Source organism: Carettochelys insculpta, chromosome 1 (genome assembly GCF_033958435.1).
Source record: "Carettochelys insculpta isolate YL-2023 chromosome 1, ASM3395843v1, whole genome shotgun sequence".
NCBI lineage: Eukaryota > Metazoa > Chordata > Testudines > Carettochelyidae > Carettochelys > Carettochelys insculpta.
This window is the reverse complement of record NC_134137.1, coordinates 304403439-304426789: the sequence shown is the minus strand read 5'-3', so window position 1 is coordinate 304426789 and position 23351 is coordinate 304403439. Positions and strand designations below refer to the sequence as shown.

At 38.8% G+C, this 23351-nt stretch overlaps 1 protein-coding gene across 9 annotated transcripts in view; it reads right to left on the bottom strand.

Annotated features, from left to right (window-relative positions):
- Positions 1–253: 253 nt before the first annotated feature.
- The window catches only part of PPP1R12A (protein phosphatase 1 regulatory subunit 12A), a 227127-nt gene continuing 204029 nt past the window's right edge, over positions 254–23351 (bottom strand). For 4 of the 9 annotated variants that reach the window (XM_075012396.1, XM_075012414.1, XM_075012338.1 and 1 more), the window contains 7 exons: positions 20770–20786; positions 18119–18260; positions 17364–17468; positions 14704–14751; positions 10379–10429; positions 7812–7921; positions 254–1846 (listed from right to left, as the gene is read on the bottom strand). In XM_075012396.1, the coding sequence (XP_074868497.1) occupies positions 1831–1846; positions 7812–7921; positions 10379–10429; positions 14704–14751; positions 17364–17468; positions 18119–18260; positions 20770–20786 (489 nt within the window). In that variant the 3' untranslated portion in view covers positions 254–1830. Of the gene's footprint in view, positions 1847–7811; positions 7922–10378; positions 10430–11142; positions 11174–14703; positions 14752–17363; positions 17469–18118; positions 18261–20769; positions 20787–23351 lie in introns of those variants that run through there. The other 5 variants (XM_075012357.1, XM_075012405.1, XM_075012347.1 and 2 more) reach the window with 3 other exon arrangements.

The window sequence follows — 23351 nt, the reverse complement described above, 5'->3', positions numbered from 1 at the left end:
TTTTATGTAGCACAGGACAATGGTAGTTCCTCATATGCAGACCCCTCTCTCATACAGATCAATTAGAAGAAATCCCAAAAACTATCCTTGTACCTTTAAAAGCACGAATCCTGAGCTTGGTAGTAAGAGCATAACCTTACATCTTCAAAAAACCAAATCAACCGAAAGAGAACACGTTCCCCTTACAAAAAAAAAACCCGCCCCCTCCAACAAACCCCCCAAAAGAAACAAAAGCCTCCCCACCCCCAAAAAAACAAGATCACCCCTTCCCAAGAAGTAGGCAGTAGAACACAATGACCTTTTTAAATGAAGGGGTACAAATTCACATTTAATATCGTTTACGATAACCAATAATACAATAGCTACTACAAGCTTTACAATGTACAATTTATTTCAATGGCTGAACTGTTCAGTGGTATTAGGCAATAGTCTATGTGCCAATAAGATGTCATCTTGTATAGTTTAGTGAATAAAAAAGCTGTTTGTCTCTAACAAAAGCAATCTTCACTTCAGTTACTTTTTTAAAAAAGGCCACTGAAATGTATAAAATGGTCTGAATATGATGGTGGTCTCAACTCAGATGCCTCTTCATATGGCAATAACAGTGCATATAAATATTGTGAGTGTACTGGGTTAAGGTTTTCAAACATTTAGTAACATTACTTTGGCTAGCACAACCGTTTGGACAGCACTCAGATAAATACAGGTATGTGAAATGTCGTGAAGCAGTTATAGTTATGCAACTTTTATTATGGTGAACACTATCCAAGGAAAAAATGGGAGGAACAAGGTAATAAAAGTATTTTATAAATCAAACTTTGTCAAGATAGGGCGCCGTACAATGTACAATGTGTAAATTCATTATACCATAAAAGTTAATGAACTTTGTTAAACACACTATTCTGGAGTAGCCTAATTTGCATTAACAGATATTTGCAATAGGGAAATATATTCAAGCATGCCACGTGATGGTCAGAAAATCAAAACAGTACACATATATACAGCATCACTCAGTACCTGCTAAAATGAATGTGAAGATTACAGGATCGAACATGTTTCACTACAAACCTTTTTCTTTTCTTTTTTCTTTTTTTAAAGTGACCAATAAAGGCAGAAAAACAGGACTCGAAATAATTCTAGCTTCAACTGACTTTAAAGCATCTTGTATTGAAAATAAATGCATATTGCACAAACAGTGAAAGCAAACGTTCCACCAAACATCTCTGTTCCAGGTGGTTGGACAATACAGCTCTAGTTAAAAGGTTGTGTGGTCTCTGTAAATGATAAAGCTGTGAAAACACTGTACAAGAAAAAAAACCTGGTACATGAATATTAATAGGAAAAACAAATCCAAAAACTTAGATGTAAAGAAAAAAGCTGAGTATAGAAAAATTATGAATTGTGGCACAAAACGAGTAACTGTCTTCTGTGGGAGCTGAAAGCTTTCATTGATGCAAAAGTGTTTATGTACAACTAAGGCTTACTGGTTAAATATCTGAGGCATATCTGGCCTTGAACACTTTCCTTATATGCTGTAGCTGTAAACAAGAGTTCTCAGTCATTTTTTCTTCTCAGCAGCTGCATGTTAACATGAAACAATGATCCTGATAAGGAGAACACAGGTAAGAGGGCGTTTGGCAGGATATCTGAAAATGACAGCCTCCAAGGAATCTTCCCAAGCTTCCAGTGACTGTCACACCATGGTCCACGGGAGTTACTAGATATGTGCAATACCATTTTGCTGCTGTAGTAAACTTTTTTATTTGGAAAGTTTGCTTATAACTCTGATCAAGGCCCCATTTTCATCTTTTAGCCTCTGGTTGTCTGCTTTCAAGTCTGGTAGCATCTATCAAAAAAACGGATGCACAATGGTTACTTGCCGATATAACTTACAAAAAAAGGCAACAAAACTAGACAGCATCGTCATCAGAAACAGAATCTGTGTCAACAGAAATTGTTTTAGGTCTTTCAGTAATAATCTGGGTTAGAGCATTTGGCCTTCTGGGATGAGATAATGAAGCTATGGGGTAGAAATTTGTCTTTGCTAGCACTGGATGCACTAAAATTCAGTAGACAGGGAAATAAACCAAACCTGACTTATCCTGCTCGAGGTGCTTTTGTGCAAAGTAAATGTAGACTGAATTGCTTTAAAAGGTTTTAATTACTTACAAGAACACACTTAGTATATTTGTAATCAGTTGATCCTTATGTTCAGGAGGTCCATCTACACTAGCAGTCTGCATTATTTCATCAAAATTTAATAGAAAAACAAATATCTATATTACTGTTTGTTCCTGCATTGGTTACAGCTTTCCATAACCCAGCCTGAGCAATATGAAATGCTTCACCACATCTATGTGTAAGTACTATCTTCCACCCTGTCTCATCTATGTTTTGGAGCCCCAATGCCATGGTTCCACTCTCAACTGTCCACATAGCACAATGGACGTGCACTCAAGAAAGCGACATTAAAAGAACATTATTTTTGCATAGTCAAACACTGCCAAGTTAGAAAATGCCACAATTAAGGTTACCCGGAAGGCAAAGAGGATTTGGAACCAACAGACAGAGATGGGAATGGGCAGAATGGAGACACACAGAGATAGGGCAGAAGCTGAAGTGATGCTTGGACTAGGTCAGTGGGTAAGGCTGAGCTAGGGCCACCAGGGTCTCTAACAAACTCTACAGAATGCTCCCTTACAGAAATCAGAATCGATCCCAGGAATTCTCAATCTCCACATCTGCCTGCTGTCAGAAGGTATCTGAGAAAGACCGTGCCAAACTGCATGTGCTCACCCCACACAGAAGGTAACAGCTTATTTCTACTAAGTTACCACAAGTATCAGCACTGTGCTTTGGATCTCAGTGCCCAAACTCTGCTGATGACCCAGTCAATATGGTTCCACATGACTTTTGTTTATTTAAAAGTTAGCAAATTGGGCACACAAGTCCCTATGTTAAAATAGGGATGCTGCAAAGTCAAGCATTGAAAAGTTAGCTTGCCCACACAACTGTAAATCTCCCTTCTGCTTCAGTGTGTTTGTATTACAATACATGCTAATTACAGGATCACATCCCCCTTCATCCCCATAGTAATCTGTCTCTGCAGTGCACAGCATACGTCTGCCCAGGGAATGAATCAAGGTTGTGTAGGAAGAAGTGTTGTCTGTAAGACCCTGGCTGTGTTTACAGAACTGTAGAGATCTGTGGTGAATGTGACATGACATTACAGGAACAGAAAGATGGTCTCATGATTAAGGAACTTGAATGACACCTGATAGCATTGCACAGGAGCTCTGTGGCAGAGTCTGGGCTAAGTGCACTTTACAACCAGACTTCACAGACGGCCACCCATGTGTTCCTCATTTGTGGGGTGTCCAAGATGTTTGAACCTGGGGTCTGATTTGCAGAAGTGCTCAGTGCTCACAGCTGCAACTGAAGTCAATGGGAGTTGTGCTTTGATAACATGAATAGCTATTAAATGCTAGGGACTTTGAAAATCAAGTCCTGAGCATCTCTACTTAGGCACCCAAAATCAGTGGGCGCTTTACTATTTTGGCCTTAATCTCCCTGAGCGCCAGTTCTCCATCTGTAAAATAAGGATGATACAGTAAACCCGCGACATACAAGGTGAGTTGAGCAAATCTTGATGCTGCTCTGCAGCCCCTTCTCCCTGTCTTCTCCCAGCCACAAGGCTGTCAACCTGACAGCTGTGCCACTGGGGGAAGGCAGGAGCAAGGCTTTTTGATAGCTAGGCAGGCTGAAACCCTGCTTTCCCCTGACAGCTGTGTTGATGGGGGGAACGCAGGGAAAAGCAGTCAAGAAAGTGACCAGCCCTAGTGGACTGTGCAGTTTCCTGGGTCACAAGCAGAGGGAAGCTAGGAACCAAGCAGCAGCCTGGTTACCATCTCCCGCCCTGACTTACACAAAAATTTGAGCTATGCAAGGGTTTGCTGCACTGCCTCATTGCACAGGGGCACGATTAAACTACAGAAACACCTCGGAAGATACCAGTAATTCTATCTTCAGAAAAAGTTTTGGATGGTATGTGTTAAATAAGGCCTGGGACTGAATTCTGAACATAGGAGAAAATAAAAGGAAATGCTGAAAAAGTTCATGGAAGGAGGCAGGCACGCTACAGGGAAAAAACAAACTTATCAAAACCGTACCTTAATGCAGATGCACAAGATGGCGAAGACTGTATGGGTAACCTTAATTCTGGGAATTCAGAATACTTGACTTTGCAACATTAATTCTTAGTGTCTTTTTAAATGCAGTATTATCCCTAGTATAATGTGTATAAAGTATAATCCCTAGTATAATATCCCTAGTATAATGTGGTGTATGTATTACATGTGTGGACATAGCTCTGTGCCAGTGTTTCTGCCCATTCTGGGGATCGGTGTTCAGATCTACTTTTTCTGTTCAATTTGGTCTAGGATTCTAGACCCAAAATCCTATGGAACCTCAATGTCCAAGGGTCTGTGCTTGAAGATGTATGACACTAAATGTTATATATTTACATTTACAAACATACAAAGAATAAATATCTTTTACATGGTATTGTGTTTGCTGGCTTCTTGTTTTGAAGCTAAAGTTTTCCTTTAAAGCTCAGAAAAATGCAAGCTTGGGTGTGGGGGCCTATCCATAAGGCCTAGTCAATTCTTCCATGACACCAAATGTACTAGTCCTTGAGGCAGGTTTGGGGGAGTGTGGTATGGAAGGCTGACCAGAGGGCACTAGTGCACCCCCAGGAGATGAGTACTCCAGAGAGCATAGATGTATTGGTGTGGGGGAGGAGGGAACAGCAGAAGGGGACTCGTGTATGTTTTCACAACATTTACCTTTTCGTTTTCTCTGCAAATCCCAGATGTGCAGGAAATGTGCCTCCAGTTGCACAGTCCTGTGCCAACCAGCACCCTAATAAGGGACCTGAAGTTTTTACATACATTAAGCCTTAGCTTCCTCCCACAGCTGCCTGTCTCCCCACCACATCAGTGAATTTCCATCCAGATGAAAAAAGCACTGTTCAAAACATAGAGCTTATTTAAATAGAGTCTACTGAGTATGCAGTTACACAGCTGGCAAAGCCATCTTTTGTAGTTTTTACTCTGATGAAACAATTTGTGCATTGCTACTCAAGGAAGGAAAGAGTAATAATGTGTAGATAACATATCAGCCAAATAGGAAATAGGGGAGGAGACAGCACTCTATTACTGCAATAGTAGATATGAGTATTATGGGACTGATCTGGGAGGACAAGCTGCAACCCTATGCTCCTCCCATACAATAATGGTAAAATGGTTCAGCATGAACCAGCCACAGTAGAACAACTCACATCATCTACTTGTGGCTAGTGCAGTCTCAACTGGATTTACAAACTGTGAAACACGTCCACATGTCAACACAAAGGGCAGATCCTCAGCTGGTACAAGTAACGATGCTCTAACAATATTACTCCAGCAGAGGATCTGCCCCACAATGCTTCATGAGCATCTCAGCTGTATGAACAGGTGGCATAATTGCCAAAGTTCTCTAATGTAGCTAGGCCTTTAGTTAACCCTTCATTAGACATGTGAAACTTCAACTTCAGTTTACTTCTCCCTGCAAATGAGAGCATCTTCTATGGGCTCTTAAATAAGCAAGACCATAACATGCACTATTTATAGCTCTTCATATGAGACGGGTAATTTTGCACAGGTCTAGTGGATGCAAAGTGCCATTCAATAGTCAGTAAGTATGTCCTTGAGTGGCCAAACCCAGATCCACAAATGATTAACTGTTTTCCATAAACAAATGTTGTGACAGACTGCCCAACTCAATCCTGAGGCCTGTAGGCAGAACAAGAGATCACAGACGAAATGGGACAGAGAAAGCGCACACGTGTTTGTATGCACGTGCATGCGCAAAAATGAGAGCAGTGTGAGAGATCCTTTAGCTACACAAAATTTCTATTAAATGCATTTTCACCTGGCCCAGAACCACAGAGCTTCAGCCCTATATAGCTTTTCTATGAAGGACAAGTGGGCTGAAGGATTTGGCAAGTGGAGAAGGCACAAGGGAATGGACTAAGTTCTGTTTTCTCAAAGGTAGTCACTGAACTAATTTCTCACAGCTGTCCTCTGCAATTGAATTTGACACAGGTATAACATTTGTAATCTTCATATCAACATTCAGATTTCCTTTGGTGTAAAGTTACAGATTTTCAAGCCTATTCTAAATCTAGTTTGGTGAAGAATATTAGTACAAGTGAGCCAGATCTGAACTAAACACAGTATTTGAACAAACACAAAAGGCTTGCCATTCAAATACATGATCAAAGAATAGATAACTTTTTGCTAACAACAACCTGCACACCAGAATGTAAAAATTAGAACAGCTGATGCAAACAATCAGAAGCCACACTACTGAACTCATTACTCAGATATTCACTATTGCAGTTTTTGTTTGGGCCAATCTTACAAAAGTAAACTATAGTGGAGAGCGGAAGATCTCTCCTGTCAGCGGCACCAAGAGGCACCCTGGGTCCCAGGGCAAGGTGGGCACTGCAGGGCCAAGGGCAGAAGTGGTGGGGCCTAGGACATTCAGGGCCACCCCCTACTTCCTCCCAGCTGCATGCAGCAGCACTGTTGCATCAATTCAACAGGGTCTGGAGCTCCAGCTGTTCCCACTGCTCGTTTGTCAGCAAAAGCAGCAGTCGGAGCTCTGGGTCCCTTTGAAATGCTGGGTTCTTATGCAAGTGCCCACCCTGATTTCTGTGAGCCTGTCTACTGCTAATTTTAGTATGTTGGACCAGTCAATTTCCAAACTCTGAATCTTGTACAAAAGTCAACATAACGGAAGCTTAATACTAGTTCAAGTCCTGTGTGAGCAGCCATGCCCCTTGGGGTACTGCATCTTTTTATCTACTATATATTTTAGAAACTTTGTGCATCTGCCGGTCCATCTGTCTGTCAGTCTGTTCAAGAACACCTCCTGAGTGCTAAGTCAAGACCACCAAATGCAGGCATGCAGCTCTGCTTAGCATAAAACTTCAAGAAAGGTAATGGGTTTGGCTGTGCCAGGATAATGGCTATTCCAGAATTTATTTGTTTCACAAAAAATGGAAAAGGAAGGGTCTCACGGGAGGGACAATTATACTGCAAAATGACCACAAGGGGCCAGAGATAGCAACCGGGACAGCTATAACCCCCCCATGGCCAGCTGGTGTGGAGAAAGGGACAGATATCTACTATATACCCTCAGGGAGTCTGTCTGTGTTTTTTTCCCCCCAGCTGGAGGACCTGCACTCTCCCCCAGCTGTGCCTTCTGTAGCAGTTAGGCACTCCTCACCCGGCCCCAAGCTGCTGCAGTGAGAGAAGGCTGGGGTTGTTGTCTCTTTCCCCGGGATAGGCTGCATACTGAACCCCATATTCCCAGCCACACCCCAGAACATTAATTTAAATGAAGCAAAACAAAGCTTATTTAAGGACCTGAGCAATGTCAGGTAAATCTTCTGGTAACACATAGAATCACAATTAAAAATCTCGTACAAGACCTATTTCTTGAACTGTTGTCTGAATTTGTCTTTGGATGCAAAAAGGTGACCTATGATGCTAGTAAGGATAATACCAACCCTACCACTGTGTCTGGCATGAAGGAACTGTAGTTGGGACACTGGACATCATGCATAAGCCACACTTCTGTAATCAAGCAATCAGTAAATCTTCCAACACACAAGCATTAATGGTAAAGTGCTGCCACAGCACTAGCTCAAATTCAACACCTGCCAGGCTACTCAAAGGAGAAAAAATGAAAAAAGAGGAAATTACAAGTCCACAGAATGTAGTTGCCTACAGGACCCTGAGAGCTTTGTAACCACTCTGGTCAAGGCCCTATTCTCAGCCAGTAGTCGCTCATTTAAATGTCTCAAAGACTGAATCTGCAGGAATCAAAGAAACAGAAGTGAAAACAAGAGAAAAGCAAATATAGTAAGTTTCAAAAAAACAGATGAACCATTGAGAGAAAAATTTAAATCAAAAAAGACAGCTATGTTAAAAGCAGCTAACTAGCTATGAAAGGAAAGTATCAAATAAGTGGCACATTCTTGAACTGTAATCTAAGAACAGCAAGTGATTAGTCACAGCTTTACAGAACAATTCAGGATGCATTAACAAAGAGTTATTCCGGGAATTCTTTACTTAAAATTCTGATAACATGGACTAAATTTCCTATGTTGTAATCTGCAAATAATCATGGGCTTAACACATACGTTTACGTGACACTAGAGAAAACAGGATGAGAGTTAATCTTATAAGTAAAGAGATTAATGCAAGGCTGCAAATAAAGAACTTTGCAAAACTGGTAATATCTTTAGATTCTCTATTTCTCTGATCACTCTAGCCATTCTTAAGGATAACCTACAAGTATAAAACAACCTTATATTCTCTGTCCTGCAATCCTCCATCCCTAGAAGAATAACAATTTTTTTCCATGCTGTAGTTTGCTTTCTGTCTCAAATATTATTTTGTCCTCTGTTAAGGCTCACTCACTTGGCTGTAAATCTAATGTGGATAGAAATAACACGGTTGTCTTTTGTATACTTCTCTGCTTGTAACCATCCATTATGTCAGCAAGAACTCCGTATTTGCATTTAAAAGAACAAGTATCAGAGAGATAGGGTTAGTCTTTATCTTCGAGAACAGCAAGAGGTCCTCAGGCACCTTATAGACTAAACAGGTATTTTGAAGCATAAGCTTTAGTGGGCAAAGACCTGCTTCATCAGATGCATGGGGGGGGTGGTTCCAGAGGGCTATTTAAAGAGTGGGATCCCAGCAAAAGGGAGGCCAGAGCCCCTTTTTGCAACAAATTCTCACCAGCAACTATAGATCACAACACAATAAGTCTAAACTTGGAACCCTGCAACAAACATCGCTGCCAACTCTCCTCACGTCTACACCAGTGATATCATCACAGGACGTAACATCAACCATGCCATCAGGGGTTCCTTTACCTGCACATCTACTAATATAATATATGCCTTCATGTGCCAGCAATGCCACACTACAATTTGCATTGGCCAAACTGGACAGTCTCTATGTAAAAGAATAAATGGACATAAATCAGACATCAGGAACGGTAATGTACAGAAACCCGTGGGAGAGCACTTCAATCTCCCTGGACACTCAGTAACAGATTTAAAAGTAGCAGTCCTAAAACAAAGAAATTTCAAAAATCTAATGGAGAGGGATATCTCTGAGCGGCAATTTATTTGAAAATCTGACTCCATCAACCAAGGATTAAACAGAGACTGGGAGTGGCTGACCCCTTACAAAAGCAGCTTCTCTGCCCTGGGTGTTAATATCTCCCCATTAGACTCTGACAATGTGCCCACATCCCCATCTGATCTGACTTGTTTTTTCCTCTTTTGATAAGTACTGTTGATACTGGGCCATCTCCACCTTGCTGAATAGACCCAGCTCTGGCTCTCCCTTTTACCGGGACCCCACTCTTTAAATACCGCTTTGGGACCCCCCTCATGCATCTGATGAAGTGGGTCTTTGCTCATGAACGCTTATGCTCCAAAATATCTGTTAGTCTATAAGGTGCCACAGGACTTCTTGTTGGTCATTTAAAAGAACAGTATATTGAAGTGCCTGCTGTTGCACAGTAGCAGGGAGAGCTCAAAAACGGAGTTCTAGAAGAAACTTATTAGCACAAATTAGAGAATACTAGTGATCGATTCACTGCTGCTGTCTCTAAAATGATGGCATTCTAGTTCACCACATTCCAGCTGCTTCCTGGACATGATTTAATTTTGTCATCAGCTTGGTTGTCTCACTTCTGCAGTTTTGACCATAGATATAATGAAAAATGTATATATGATCAACTCATGGGATTAGCCTTGTTGAGCTCAAACCATATTGCACAGCATTTAACTGGGTAAACTTTGGAGGGAAAAAGACTCTGCATGCAATCATATTATGACTTAAGAAAACAAATCACAGAAGAAATTACAAGGTTAATTAAAAGAAAAACCATACAGGACAATCTTCTGTTTTGAGCTACCATAAGAAGTGATGTAAAACATAAATCACTTTTCTCCTTAGTTTAAAATAAAACATTTTCTACCCTGCCTGGTCATCATCATAAACATGTAAACCTCAGTTATCTTCTTAAAAAATGGAAGAATCACCTTTGCTATTATAGCCTTGCAACCAGGACAGCAACCAAGTTGCAGTGTATTGCACAAGAGATTCTGCTGTGTTGGAAACTAAGGGGAAATTATATATTTACTTATTCTCCAATCAGATTACTAATAGTTGAAAACTTTGCACACTACAAATAATGCACCAAAGCACACTTTTACAAAATGTCACAAAGAGTGTGACACACTTACTTTGAGTTCCTCTTCCATTTCAGATATCCGTCTTTCTAGAGCTCTTCGTTCCTAGATCAAAGTAGTGGAGTTAATGGTAAGCAATGCAAATTACATCTTTAATACTTCTTGTAAATATGGTGAAAATAGTGATTCATGTCAAGTTTCAAAGATCAAACAACTAGAAGCACAGAGCATACAGTAGGCTTGTGATGCCAGTGATGTGTAGAAAATTCTTCCACATTAAAATTAAAAAGTTTAGATGGAAGAGAGATATTAATTTTTTCAAAATACATCCCATCTCTTCCCATACTTGAACTTCAACAGGGTATAAGTTTATAAGTATGCCTTTGTTCAGATTTATTATTCCCTATTTATTATTCTGTGATAATACAAGAAATGCAGAAAATGATCAGAAACAAAGAAGTATATTAAAAGAAACAAAAGCATAAGCTTTCTTTGAAAAGCAAATATAGCTGAAATGTTTGTCTCCTCTAAGTATCTTCCCAAAACACTGTTTTTTAAAACTTCATTCCCATCATATAGCCCAGATTAATAATGCAGGCAATAGACTTTATAACATAGTTGCTTTCTTGTGTAAGAAGATGCAGTGGGTCTAACTCAAAAGCAGTTTCCTTATTCAATATTTTACATTCCAATTTTTTAAAAGAGTGAAGGCAAAAGCGACAGATTACTGCATAGTGTACATTTAAATCTGCAAACAGTGTTATGCAAAACAGCAAGCAGCATTAACTGAGGTGTGTAAAACTTTGGTTAGATCATACCGCCCAGTAGAGACTGACTCTTGCCGGTCACCTTTCAGATACAAACCATTTGAATTTAGTTTAATCATAGTGAAGTTGTTCCCCAGATATATTTCCCCATTTTAGCAAATAACTTCAATAGGTTTAGCAAAGTAATATTTTACTGCAGTAGTTAGTATCCTTATACTTATTCTACTTAATTCTTTTGAGCTGAAAATTGTGTTTTTCCAAGATGACACTGACTGATGATAATGGGCATAGTTATAAGTACCAGTGAGTTAACTGCAGTAAGCAAGTGAACAACAAAAGCAAAATGACAAACCCCCCAAAAAATTACACAGAAACCCAAGAAAGTTGCAAAGCCAACTTTACCAAGAGTTACATTAAAAAAAAATTGTTAACAGATAGAACATTTTTACCAGAGCTCTTAGAAACAAGTGGCCCATTAAATACAGTTCAGATTTTATTAAGATTTTACAGTTCAAGCCAGGGTGGATAGATTCAAAGTAAAGAAATTTAAGCAACCAGTTTCTATCATAATTTAAATCAGTAAGCAGGAAACACTGATTTAAACTAGTTTAATTGCAATTAAAAATAGATTTTTGTTGGTTGATAACCAATTAAAGGGGTGAGTTACACCTAAATGTAGCCTTTACACTAGAGTTGGAGTTTCATTTTGCTAATCAGTATGATATGCCCTATCTATGCATTAATGTACGCTTTACAGTCTTAATTTTTACGTTTGCATTACAAAATGGAGATTACCTAAAAGTTTATGAAAACATGTTTTACATTTAAAACTGATTAATTAAGCAAAGGAAATGTTATGCTAAATTAATGATTGTTTCTACTCATAGTCAGAGCTTAAGGCCAAAAGTGATTATCAGATCACATAGTCTGACATCCTGTATATCTATCACCACTAAGCACGCACATACTAAACCCAAAAACCAAAATATTAAAGCCCAGAGGAGATTAGACTATTACGTTTCACAGGTAGAGAACAGGAGGGAACAAAAGTGCAACAGTACCCAAGGTTCTGAAATTCAGCAGAAATTAAGTGGGGGTATGCCCAGACAATTCTAAAAAATGACCTACATGTCATGGCGGAAGGCACCCCAAGTGACAGCCAATCTGACTTCAGGAAAAATTTCTTCCTGATCCCATATTATGGTGACCAGTTAGTCCCAGAGCATGTGAACAAGAACCAGCCAATCAAACACCTGCATGAAAGAATACGTGGTGTCGCCTCAGAACACTGCCCCCCGCATCCAGTGTCCATGATCACAGTGTTCTTCAAAATTTTAGAATTACTAGATCTCATATCTAATCTTTATTCATAGTTTAAAAAAAACAACTCAAGATTTCCTGCATTTTTAGCTCCCAATTAGTGTCTCAACTTGGAATTAACTAGTTGAATGAATATTCTCTCTGCATCTACTGAAGAGGCTACTGCTGTGAAGGTTAGTTTAGCACTTCTACAAAAGGTTCTTGGTAGTTTGTCTCTCTTTAAAATTTGGGAAATGTACTACAAAGTGCTATTTTGTATTTAAATTATTTTAATAGAGTACACTAAGTTTAGGCCTTAAAATAAATTGTCTATTTCAAATTTAATTTTAAATACACATATTAAAAAGTAAACCAGTTTCTAATTTGAATAAAACAATCCTATATAAATAAAAACATCTTCAGTTTAAAAATATAATTGCTTTTTTTTTTTTTTTAAATCAACTCTGGTCCAAGGTACACAAGAAGAGCTCTTAACTGGGTTGACTGAGGTAAACTGTTTGTTATACAAATAACAAAATTCTGATTAATAATAAGTGTCCAGGTCATGAAGTGGTTTCTATGGTAAAATACTCCTAAGAATAAGCTTCTTCTTGTAGCAGAAGCATTTTTTATTTTTATTTTTAAACAGTTATAAGTGTGTTCACTATTTTCTCATGGAGAACAAAAAACTAAAAAACACATTACAACTTACAAAAGCATTTAAACAACTAGTGAAAAGTGCTAAAATTGCTAGCAGAAATACAACAGTTATTAGCCACCACCACATGTTTACTGCATATAACTAACTTACAGATTTGTATGCAGTATTACTGTGACAATGTTTGTTTCAGAATATGAGACATAAAGTGGGCAAGGTAATACATATATATATATTTATGGCTACTGGACTAATTTTAGGTTACAGGATATAGTCAAATCACTGCATATCCTATTAAAAACAACAAAATTGAAATGATCATTTGTCAGTTACTGTGCCTTGGTGCTGTTCTGCTCTATTTAATCTACTAGTTTTATTTATGAAATGTCCTTCTGAGGTGCCACGGAAAAACAGATTACTGTAGGAAACAAAAAGGCTGACTTAAATAAGAAAGTAGCTCTTATAAAGCCATGCTGTTGTTCAGAAAAAACAGATCCATCAACCAAGGGCACAACTGTGTGCATTTTCCCCTTCCCCAATGTGAACTACTCATCTATTGACATAATTATATTTTGATAAATGTAACAGCCCTCACACATTCTAGTTGGAACAGTTTCATTTTTAATCTACTTCTCTAAGGCTATTTCTAAACAGCAGCCTTATTCTGAAATAAGCTATTCCAGAATAGTTTATTTTGAAATAACACTGCTAGACACAAAGATGCATTTCACAATATCACTTAGCTATTTCATAAAACAGCATCTACACACATAAAGCCTATTTTGAAATAGAGCCACTGGACGCACTGTGGCTTATTTCAAAATGGGCACTATTATCTGTCTTAACAGAACTTATTTCAAAATAGCTAGTTTGAAATAGGTGCTAGTCCTCATAGAATGAGGTTTACCAATTTCAAAATAAGCCAACCGCTATTTCAAAATTATTTTGAAATAGCAGTTGCATTGTGTAGACGTTAGGATGGTTATTTTGAAATATTGGCCATTATTTCAAAATAACTTTGCTGTGTAGACCTACCTCCTGATGGTTTTATGGCAAGTTGATTTTCTTTTTTCTTTTCTTTTTTTAAAATAAGGCTGTCTGTAGCTGCTTAGAGATATGGAATGTTAGACACCCTTCTGGGGAAAAATGTTTAAGAAGCCGAGTATAGAAGTGGAAGTCCATGTGCAATTTACTGCATCACCACCACATGTCTACTGCATATAACTAACTAACTTACAGAGTTGTATGCAGTATTACTGTGACAATATTTGTTTCAGAATATGAGACACAAGGTGGGCAAGGTAATACTTTTTGTTGGACCAAGTTCCGTTGGTGAGAGAGACAGACTTTTGAGCTACACAACACAGAGCTATTCTTCAGGTCTAGGAAAAATACTCCAAGCATCACAGCTAAACGCAAGGTAGAACAGAGAGGAGAGACATAGTGCCCACCTACCATAACTGACAGATTGAGTGCATTTTACTGGAACAAGTAATACTGTCTATAAATCTACCTTGCATTTATTGCCACGTTGTATCCTACAAACCCATCATTAAATCACAGGAATATCTTCATTAAAATATGTCCACCCTGAGGTTGGAAAACAAAATATAATATGAACTAAAATATCCACTAGATCTTTGATGGAAACTTACCCTTTTTTCCATTTCTAAGAGTGACCTGTCAGCAAATCTTTCTTGTCTCTGAAATATAATGTTAATAATTAAATATGGGTCATATGGTGAAAAAATTATTTAAATGTTTTAAAAAAAAAAAACCCAATATTTTGGCTCTTCATGGTGTTAACAGAGAAATGACAAAAGTCAAAGAATTAAAGAAATAAAGCCCTTTTTGTATTCTTGAAGTTGAAACATGCAATTTTACTTTCGCCGTGTCTACACTAGCCAAAACCTTCTAAACGGCCATGCAAATGGCCATTTTGAAGTTTACTAATGAAAGCGCTGAAATACATATTCAGCGCCTCATTAGAATGCGGGTGGCCACAGGACTTCGAAATTGACGTGGCTTGCCGCTGCATGGCTCATCCAGACAGAGCTCCTCTTTGAAAGGACCCCGACTACTCTGAAGTCCCCTTATTCCTATGAGCAGATAGGAATAAGGAGACTTCAAAGTTGGTGGGGTCCTTTTGAAAAGGAGCCCCGTTTGGACAAGCCACGTGGCAGCGAGCCGTGCCACTTTCGAAGTGCCGCAGCATTCTAATGAGGTGCTGAATACGTATTTCAGCGCTTCATTTGTAAACTTCAAAATGGCCATTTCCACGGCCATTTCAAAGGTTTTGGCTAGTGTAGACGTAGCCTATGTGTTTACTCCGATGCCCCAGAAAGTCTTTAATACAGGAATCAGCAACCAAATACAGCGAGTGGGCTGCATGAGTGGCCCTCTTTCACCCCAGTGGACTGCAAGCATCCTGTGGCCTCCCCTGGCTGCTGCCCATCCCCCATATGCATCTTGCACAGCGGAGACCCACACTTACCTGCTCCTCCACTTCCCTCCCAGCACTTTTGGAGTGCACAAATCACTCAATTTGTGTCCATTCTTGCTCCTCCCAGAGCTGGACCACTCCAAAAAGCTGATTTGTGGAGTTCCAGCTCTAGGAGGGAGGAGAGCAGGCAATTTGTAGCTTCTCTGAAAGTGCTGGGAGTGGGGGGTAATTGTAGGAAGTGTGGGGCTCTGGTGCTCCAGTCTCAGAGATGCAAAAAGCAGGGGGACAGCCACGAGGTCTGTGGGCCACAGGTGGAGCCCCAGTGGGCCACATGTGAACCACAGGTTGCCACCACTACTTTTAATATCTAAAATCTGAGGGCCATAGTGCTGATCACGTAGGGCTGCAGAGCTCGATGCAAAGACACAGCAGCTGTAGATCGCTGAGGAAGCTCAGACACTAGGGCTGGGCCAGGGTGGCTGGTCTTGATTTCAGCAGCATTAGTTCCTTAGCTCCTCTGAGCCGAGGCATAGTGTACAGCCTGGTGGCAGCTAGGGATTCCTATATTATGAGAGATCACTTTGCAGGTAAGATACTGGAATGATATAAAAATGAACTGAGTTTGCTCCTGGCTCCAGTTACAGATGTCCAGTGACACCTCCGATAAGTAATTCAATCTTTCTGTGCTCTCTGGGAAAATAAGTTCACACATCCTTACCAGGAAGGGTGTTACATCAATGACTTTAGCTGCTTAGGTCCAGTCTGAGCTCCTGTACTGGATTGGCACAGCTGCTGTAGCAGGTCTGGTGCAGACCTGCTATGTTTATCGGAAACTGCTCTCCTGTCAGTATAATTACTACACCTTAATCAGAGGCGTGAAGATAGTGTCTCCTGCAGAAAGAATGCCAGTGTGGACACTGCTTTAAGTAATGTAAGTGCATCAATTTTTTCTATCCTAGCTTTAAAAGAAACTAAAAACAAAAATAAAAAACCTACTACTAATCAACAGATGTGATATTACCACATGCTATTTAGAGTTGCACTATTTACTCCTCAATTGCAAGACAGGATGTCTGATCAGCCAGCGATAACATGCCAGTCTGTAACAACCTGCCATCAGGCTTATAAATGAGTTCAAAAGTTAAACACTAAGGCTACATCTACACTAGAAGCATCTGTTGACAGTAACATCTCTCAACAGAGTTGTGTTGACAGAGTGCATCTACACACAAAAGCAGACTGACAGAGCAGCCAGACTGCCCTGCCCTCTGTTGACAGAACAGCTGACTGGGAGCTCTGCAAACAGGGCTGCCCAGTGAACCCGAAGCCCTCTATGTTGACAGAAGTGTCTACACTGCACTTCTGTCAACAGAAGTCTTAGTCCTCAAATTTTTGAGGGCAAATACCGTCACGTCAAATGCAGAGTTCTGTCAAGAGACTGTCAATAGAACACTGTGTGTATGCGCGTGTGTGCGCGCGCGCGCTCCCTGAGTTATGTTGACAAGGACCCCTTCTGTCAAAAAAAACTTTCTACTGTAGACATAGTCTAAGACTTCAAAGAAGACTTAATTCAACACTGTAGAATGATTTTTTTTCTTTTATGCCTTTTTCCCTCCAGACAAATTACACATATATGTGCCAGAAACAACCATTGATATCTTAGCAATTATCCACTTGCATTAGGCAACCAGCTCCATCTGGCCTTCCCTCATTCCCACAAATAATGTAAGTTTTTGTACCTAGCCCCATTCTTTCAGAAGAGGTAAGATAAAGCCAAAATCTGAGAAAAATACCAATTCCATTTTCAGTACTGTTTCAGGTTTGTTACTCATTTTACAAGCTAGAGACTTCATCTTGTGTACGAATACAAACCTGAGTGGCCTTTTCCAACTGCAGTTTAAGATCCGTCAGCTCCATGTTGGTATCATGTAACTGTGCTTTCAGCTTTTCATTTTCAGCTAGAATCTGTTCATAAAGCTAAGAAAATATTTGAACAGGGTTAAGAAATGTGCATTTCTTTTGGCTACATTATTTAATTTGTAAAATGCTGCAGTCTAAATCTTGATTGAGTTGTTTGAAAAGAACAAATATTTAAATTCCTTGAAAGAAGGAACCTTTGTCTTTTACGTTCAACAAAAAGATATTTATGATAATTTTACTTTGCATTTCCATAAAACAGAAAACAATGTGAAACGTTTTCCTCTAAAAATATCTGACAATAAGTTGGACGGTTGTTCATTTCTTTACAAGTATCATCTGAGTTTTCAACCAACACTAGATTTTACACTATAGCAAGTGCATCAAATAAAAGGCTCCATATACATATCAAGGAATTCTAACAACATGTTTAGCCTCAAGGAGCATGGCAGTGATATGAGGTGTCATTAGAACAGCATATGGCTCCTCTAGATGTCTTCACTTGCAGAGGGGAACACAAGGGTCACAAGCTAGGGCCAGGGATTGATTCTTCCTCTCTGGTGCTGTGGAGTTCAGAGTTGAGTTGCTTAGACTGAGGTAAGATTTGAAACTTAATGTAAGTAATCAGATTATGCAAGGACAGAATTTATGGGAGAATAAAAAAAAAAAAAAAATCACAAAACTGATTTTAATATCTGAGCTACTGATACCTTTTTAAAGTCAGTTGCATCTTCTTTTTCTAGTCTACTGCTATATGGTTTTCGTTCCTCAAAGTAAGTGTGTGACCCAGACCGTCCCAGCACTGAATCATAACGGTCACCTGATGTTGTGCTGATGGATCCTGCATCATATCTTTAAAGGTGGGGGGGGGGAAAAAGAGTTCATTATTTCCGTAATACTCCTAACCAGATGCAGTGTATCAAGCATATAAAGTTTATTCATACCGCTATTTTATAACTTTTTTCTAACCTGGTGCACATACTGTTTTAAAGTTTTTTCCTGCCACTCAACACTAACATTTATTCTATATGAAAACAGGTATTCTGATTGCCAGCTAAGGCTTTGGGAATGTACATTTTAGCTTTCTAGGTCAAAATTTCTTTTTAATGAAAATATTTTCCTTCAAGACATTTCTGCATGACTCTGAAGACAACCTTGTCAAGATTTCTTAAAACAGAGGTTTCACCTCTTCTTTGCTTGTTCATCTGTTGTAAAAAGGGCTGAATTATTTTTTTTCATGAAAAAAAAAAAAAAACTCAAGAAAATGAGCCAAGCTGAATCTGGTTTTCCCAGTTTTATTGGAAGACATTAGGGAATTCTCAAGGATATTAATTGTCAGTTCACCTACCTTACCAGATGCAGCAAGGCTCTCTTCACAAAAGCTTTTTTATTCAATGTTAGTCATTGAAGTAAAGTTAACATTAACAAAAAATAAAAATAAGAAGGCTTTACAAAAAAACACTCAAAAATCTGTTCCCCTACCCATTATTCAGCTTACACAGTTTGGCTGTTGTAATGTTCTATCATTGACAGGACTCAACTTAAAAAAAAAAAAAAAAAAGCATTACGACTTGATTATTCTAAAAAAGTTTTTCAGGCCACCTATCATAAAGTTGTGCCAATGAATACACATCCTTTTCTTCTTTGCAGGTTTCTTTTAAAAAAATCACCTGAGAAGATGTGTCCACATGGCCCCTCCCCTTTGGAAGAGGCATGCAAATGTACCTGATCAAAATGCAAACAAGGCTCTAATTTGCATATGAGGTGCCTCATTTGCAGAATAGTGCCCATTCGCTATTCTGGAAGTGCTGTTTTCAAGGGGGAAAAAACAAAAACAAAACAAACCCTCAAACACCATAGATGGGATTCCTTCAAAAACAAACTTTGCCCACACGGACGTTTTCTCCTCCAAAAATAGCACTTCCAGAAATACGATCACATGACAGTGTATATAATTTGAATCTTGGACCTCTGGAGCTTAGTGCAGGTGCCTCTACAGCCTGAGCTCAAGGCCAGTTGCCTCTCAGCTTAGGCTGTAGAGGACACATTTTTTCCTCTCTCTGTGAATTGGTCTAGGTACCACTACATGGTGCAGTTAACCATACATAGGTGTGTGGGTTACATATGTAAATGAGACATGAGACTTGTAAATCTGTGTTTCATTTACATTTTCAATCAGCCATATTTGCATGCCCCTTCCGTAAGAGAGGGGTCATGTAGACACAGCTTAAATAAAATACTTTATAGTTAAGGATTTTTGCAATATTACTTTAAGATTAAATGCTCAAAATGAATGAGTTTAGTGGTATTTTCAGCCTATTTCTGATGTTCACTGACTTTGCATTTCAGGTCTACTGAATGCAGTCTACTTCACTTTCCACTGAGAGTGACAACCGGGAACACTCTATATTCAGTATCAGTCCACCAATCAGGAACACAGGCAGTAGCATGTCAAAAGCCACATTAACATGCATTCACTTATTTAAGAAATGTTTTTTGTACAAAGATAACAACGTAGAAAAAAATGAATATTATTAGGGACGAGGAGTGCAGGATTTATTTCTCTGACAGGAAAACTCCTGTTTCCAGCTGGAGGATATGATAGGAGCTAAATGGTAGAATGGGACACAGTAAAAGAGAGAAGAGGAGCCTGGACTAATCAGACAAACATTTTAAGAAGCTAGTAAATGTTAATGCAATGTTTATTTAGGTGCTGTGTATCACACTTCAATATTTCCAGTAGAGATTTTCCCTGGGAGCCTTCCACTCCACCAGCATACAGGGCAACAGAAGCAAGATGTCACGGGAAACTTTACATTTTATCTAATGCATAATCTACACCTTAATTCTAAAGATTCAGGACAAAATTTTCCAAAGTGACCAAAAGTTTTGGTTTGCCTCCTTGTGAAAATTAGGCTTCTTAAAGAGAACTTCCTTTCAGTGTCTCATATCGGGTATTCAAAAACAGAGACAGCTAAAAAGCACTTGACATTTTTAAAAGTCTTACATTTTCATTGTAAATTGCATGGGGCACAGACAGTTATGTTCTGAAAAGTATCTAGCATATATTAAGTGCAGTATAAATAAATGATTCAGCTTATAACCTAAAGATTTTAACCATTATTTGCAGGTCCCCTCTAATCTCCCACATGCCCTGAATGTGTAAAATAAGCCAAGCCTATGGTTTTATTACTATATTCTACATAAAACATGCTAAATCTTTAGAGCATTAACATTTTTTTCTGAGCTTAACCTAAACAACTATCAAGATCAAAGTATGATTTGTAAATTAGGAAATTTAAAAAAAGAATATAAATCAAAAACATTTTTGTTTCATAAAAAATTTAAATCAAATACATACCTTGAAAGGCTATCACTCTGGAAAAAGAAAGAACGAACATATTAGGACAAATTGATATATGTACATTCATTAAATAAAAATATTCAACATGTCAGTGAACAAATGTAGCATGGAAAGCTGTGTTGAAGCACAGGAGAAAGTTGAATGCTATTCAACCATGTGTTCTCTAAACACCATGTAGAGCATCACATTTTGTTATTGCTATAAAAATGTGCTAAAATATATTTGCCACAAAAATATTTTGCCAAGAATAGTTAGTACAAGCTCATTATAAGGCTTAGCATTTAATGGTTATCTAAAACTATTTTAATATTTCAGAAGTATATACGTTCCTCAGTTTGTGTGGTTTTTTTGGCAAAAATTATTTAAGACGACATCGGATTTTATCCATCTACAATCCTCTCCCTCCTACCCTTTCTTATGGGTTTTTTTTTTATTTGAGATCAGTATTTTAAGAGCTCACTTGTCACTATAACTATCCTGAACAACAATTAGTGTGGCAAGATAGAAAAATATTGCCACTACTCTTATTTAAATTGTGCTGAATTGGGTGGGGAATAACAACAGCTGCCCTACCAATATAAATCAAAATAAAACCTTTGGTAAATGGCAACTAAATTTAAGATCAAGTCTCACATGTTGAGTCAAGAATGACATATAAATTCAAATTAATTTATATAATTGTATATGGATGTTTATAAGAGAAAGGGAATTCACTATATTTTTTTTTCTTTGAATGGTAATTGTATTTATATAGGCTTTATCTAGCGCCTATATTGCCACCAGCATATTCCAGCCACATTCATCTGCTGGGCAGGCTTAAGACTTGACCTTGTTCTCCCACACCCCTCACCCTTAAATGAAAAAAAACAAACACCACAACAATTCTGCAGGTGTATGGAAAGGGCTGGATTGATTTGTCCTGCAAGCAGCAAAAGGAGCAAAAAAAATCCAAACATCTCATTTTAATTCTTCCCTTCTAAGTTTCTTCATTACAGGTAGGATATTCAACAGTGACATTGACATAATTTTACTCTTACTAAATTCAACAGTAATACTCCCATAAGTTTCAGTGGGTGTGAAATTAAGCTACCACTCATCCCGTTTGAAGGCTCTACTTTGAGTCAGATTTTCAATCGTGCTGCACAAGACGCTGGAATTCTTTTTAAATGAGCTGCAACTTTATTAACACTCGGTGAAAGTGGAAAACGACTAGCCATCTTAAATACCAGGCGTTTAACTAGGTCCAATGAAGTTGCAGGGCTCTCTGCATAACCAATATCTCAGAGCTGACCCTGCAGCCTTTTCCCAGGACTCAGCTCTCTTGGAATGCTCTGCCCCAGCAAGGGAGCTGTAAAGGGTATGAAAAGTGGGAGGGGGAAAAAGATCTGCAAAGAATTCTAGTATTCCATGTCTGGGAGCTGGTCCTGTTAGCCACGGTGAGCAAACTTTTTACATCAGGCTCCACTTTTCCTCCTGCAATTAGCAGGGCTCTCCCAACCCGTCTAATGTAATCTAAACAGTGGAAATTTTGGTTATGTTCATATGAAGAAAAAAAAAACACCCCACCCTTTTGGCATATGTAAGAAAATAAATGTTTAGAATGTAAAAACTTTATTAATCAGTATATAAATGTGAATGCACTTACATAAAAACAGTAACATATTTCAACATTTTTAATGAGATGGATGAGCCTGAGCCCCCACAACCAATCATGATACACCCCACTTTGCACATTCCTGCTATTATCTACACTGACCACAGATGCAACAAACTATCCCCCCACACAACATTATATCTTATTATTAGAGTTCCAAATTCTGCTCCTTATCCCAACTGCTCTTCCACAATATCTGTGAAGAAAGCAAAACCAAAACAAACTAAAAACTCATCTGCTCTGTGCCAATTTGGCCCAATAAGAAAAAATTCGCTCCTGATCTCAAATCCTCAGTAAGACGCACTGCATACTGGAAACAGTCCCCACAGTCCCCAGTCTACAACTACAGGTCAAGAGAAGGGCACCTGACAAGGCAAGAGGCTCCTGAAGCCTGGGGAAAGATGTCAATTGTTCAGAGAGCAGCATGGAGGAAAAATCAGTTCTTACCCTTTCTCCCCAGCCCACCAACAAGAGGAAAGAATCCAGAGGAAAAGGAGAGGTCAGGTTCTCACATCTTCAGGAATGGCGCACTCTAGCATCACCCCTGAGGGCAGAGCATCCTTTTCTCTGAGCCAGGTACAACACACCCATTCACACAAAGAGGAGGTAACACTTCTCAGGCTTACCCTCTTCCTTACTTCTGGGGAAGTGCATTCCCTGTGCTGTTTCTGACTACATATCCCACCCACCTTCAGACCAGGAAGAGATTGTTGTTGTTGCCTTTATAGTAGTAATCCTTAGGATTTGCTCCCTTTCAAAGTTCCGCTATCCCAAACAAAAATATTTTGCATTTAATAAATACTGCTAGAGATAATATTAACTCTCTGAACACTGGAATTTCTAGACATGCAGTGAAGTGGAAGCTCAGGAAGATGCATCTGAAGCATTCAGAAGATTTTTCAAAGAGTTCTGCATATAGTAACTT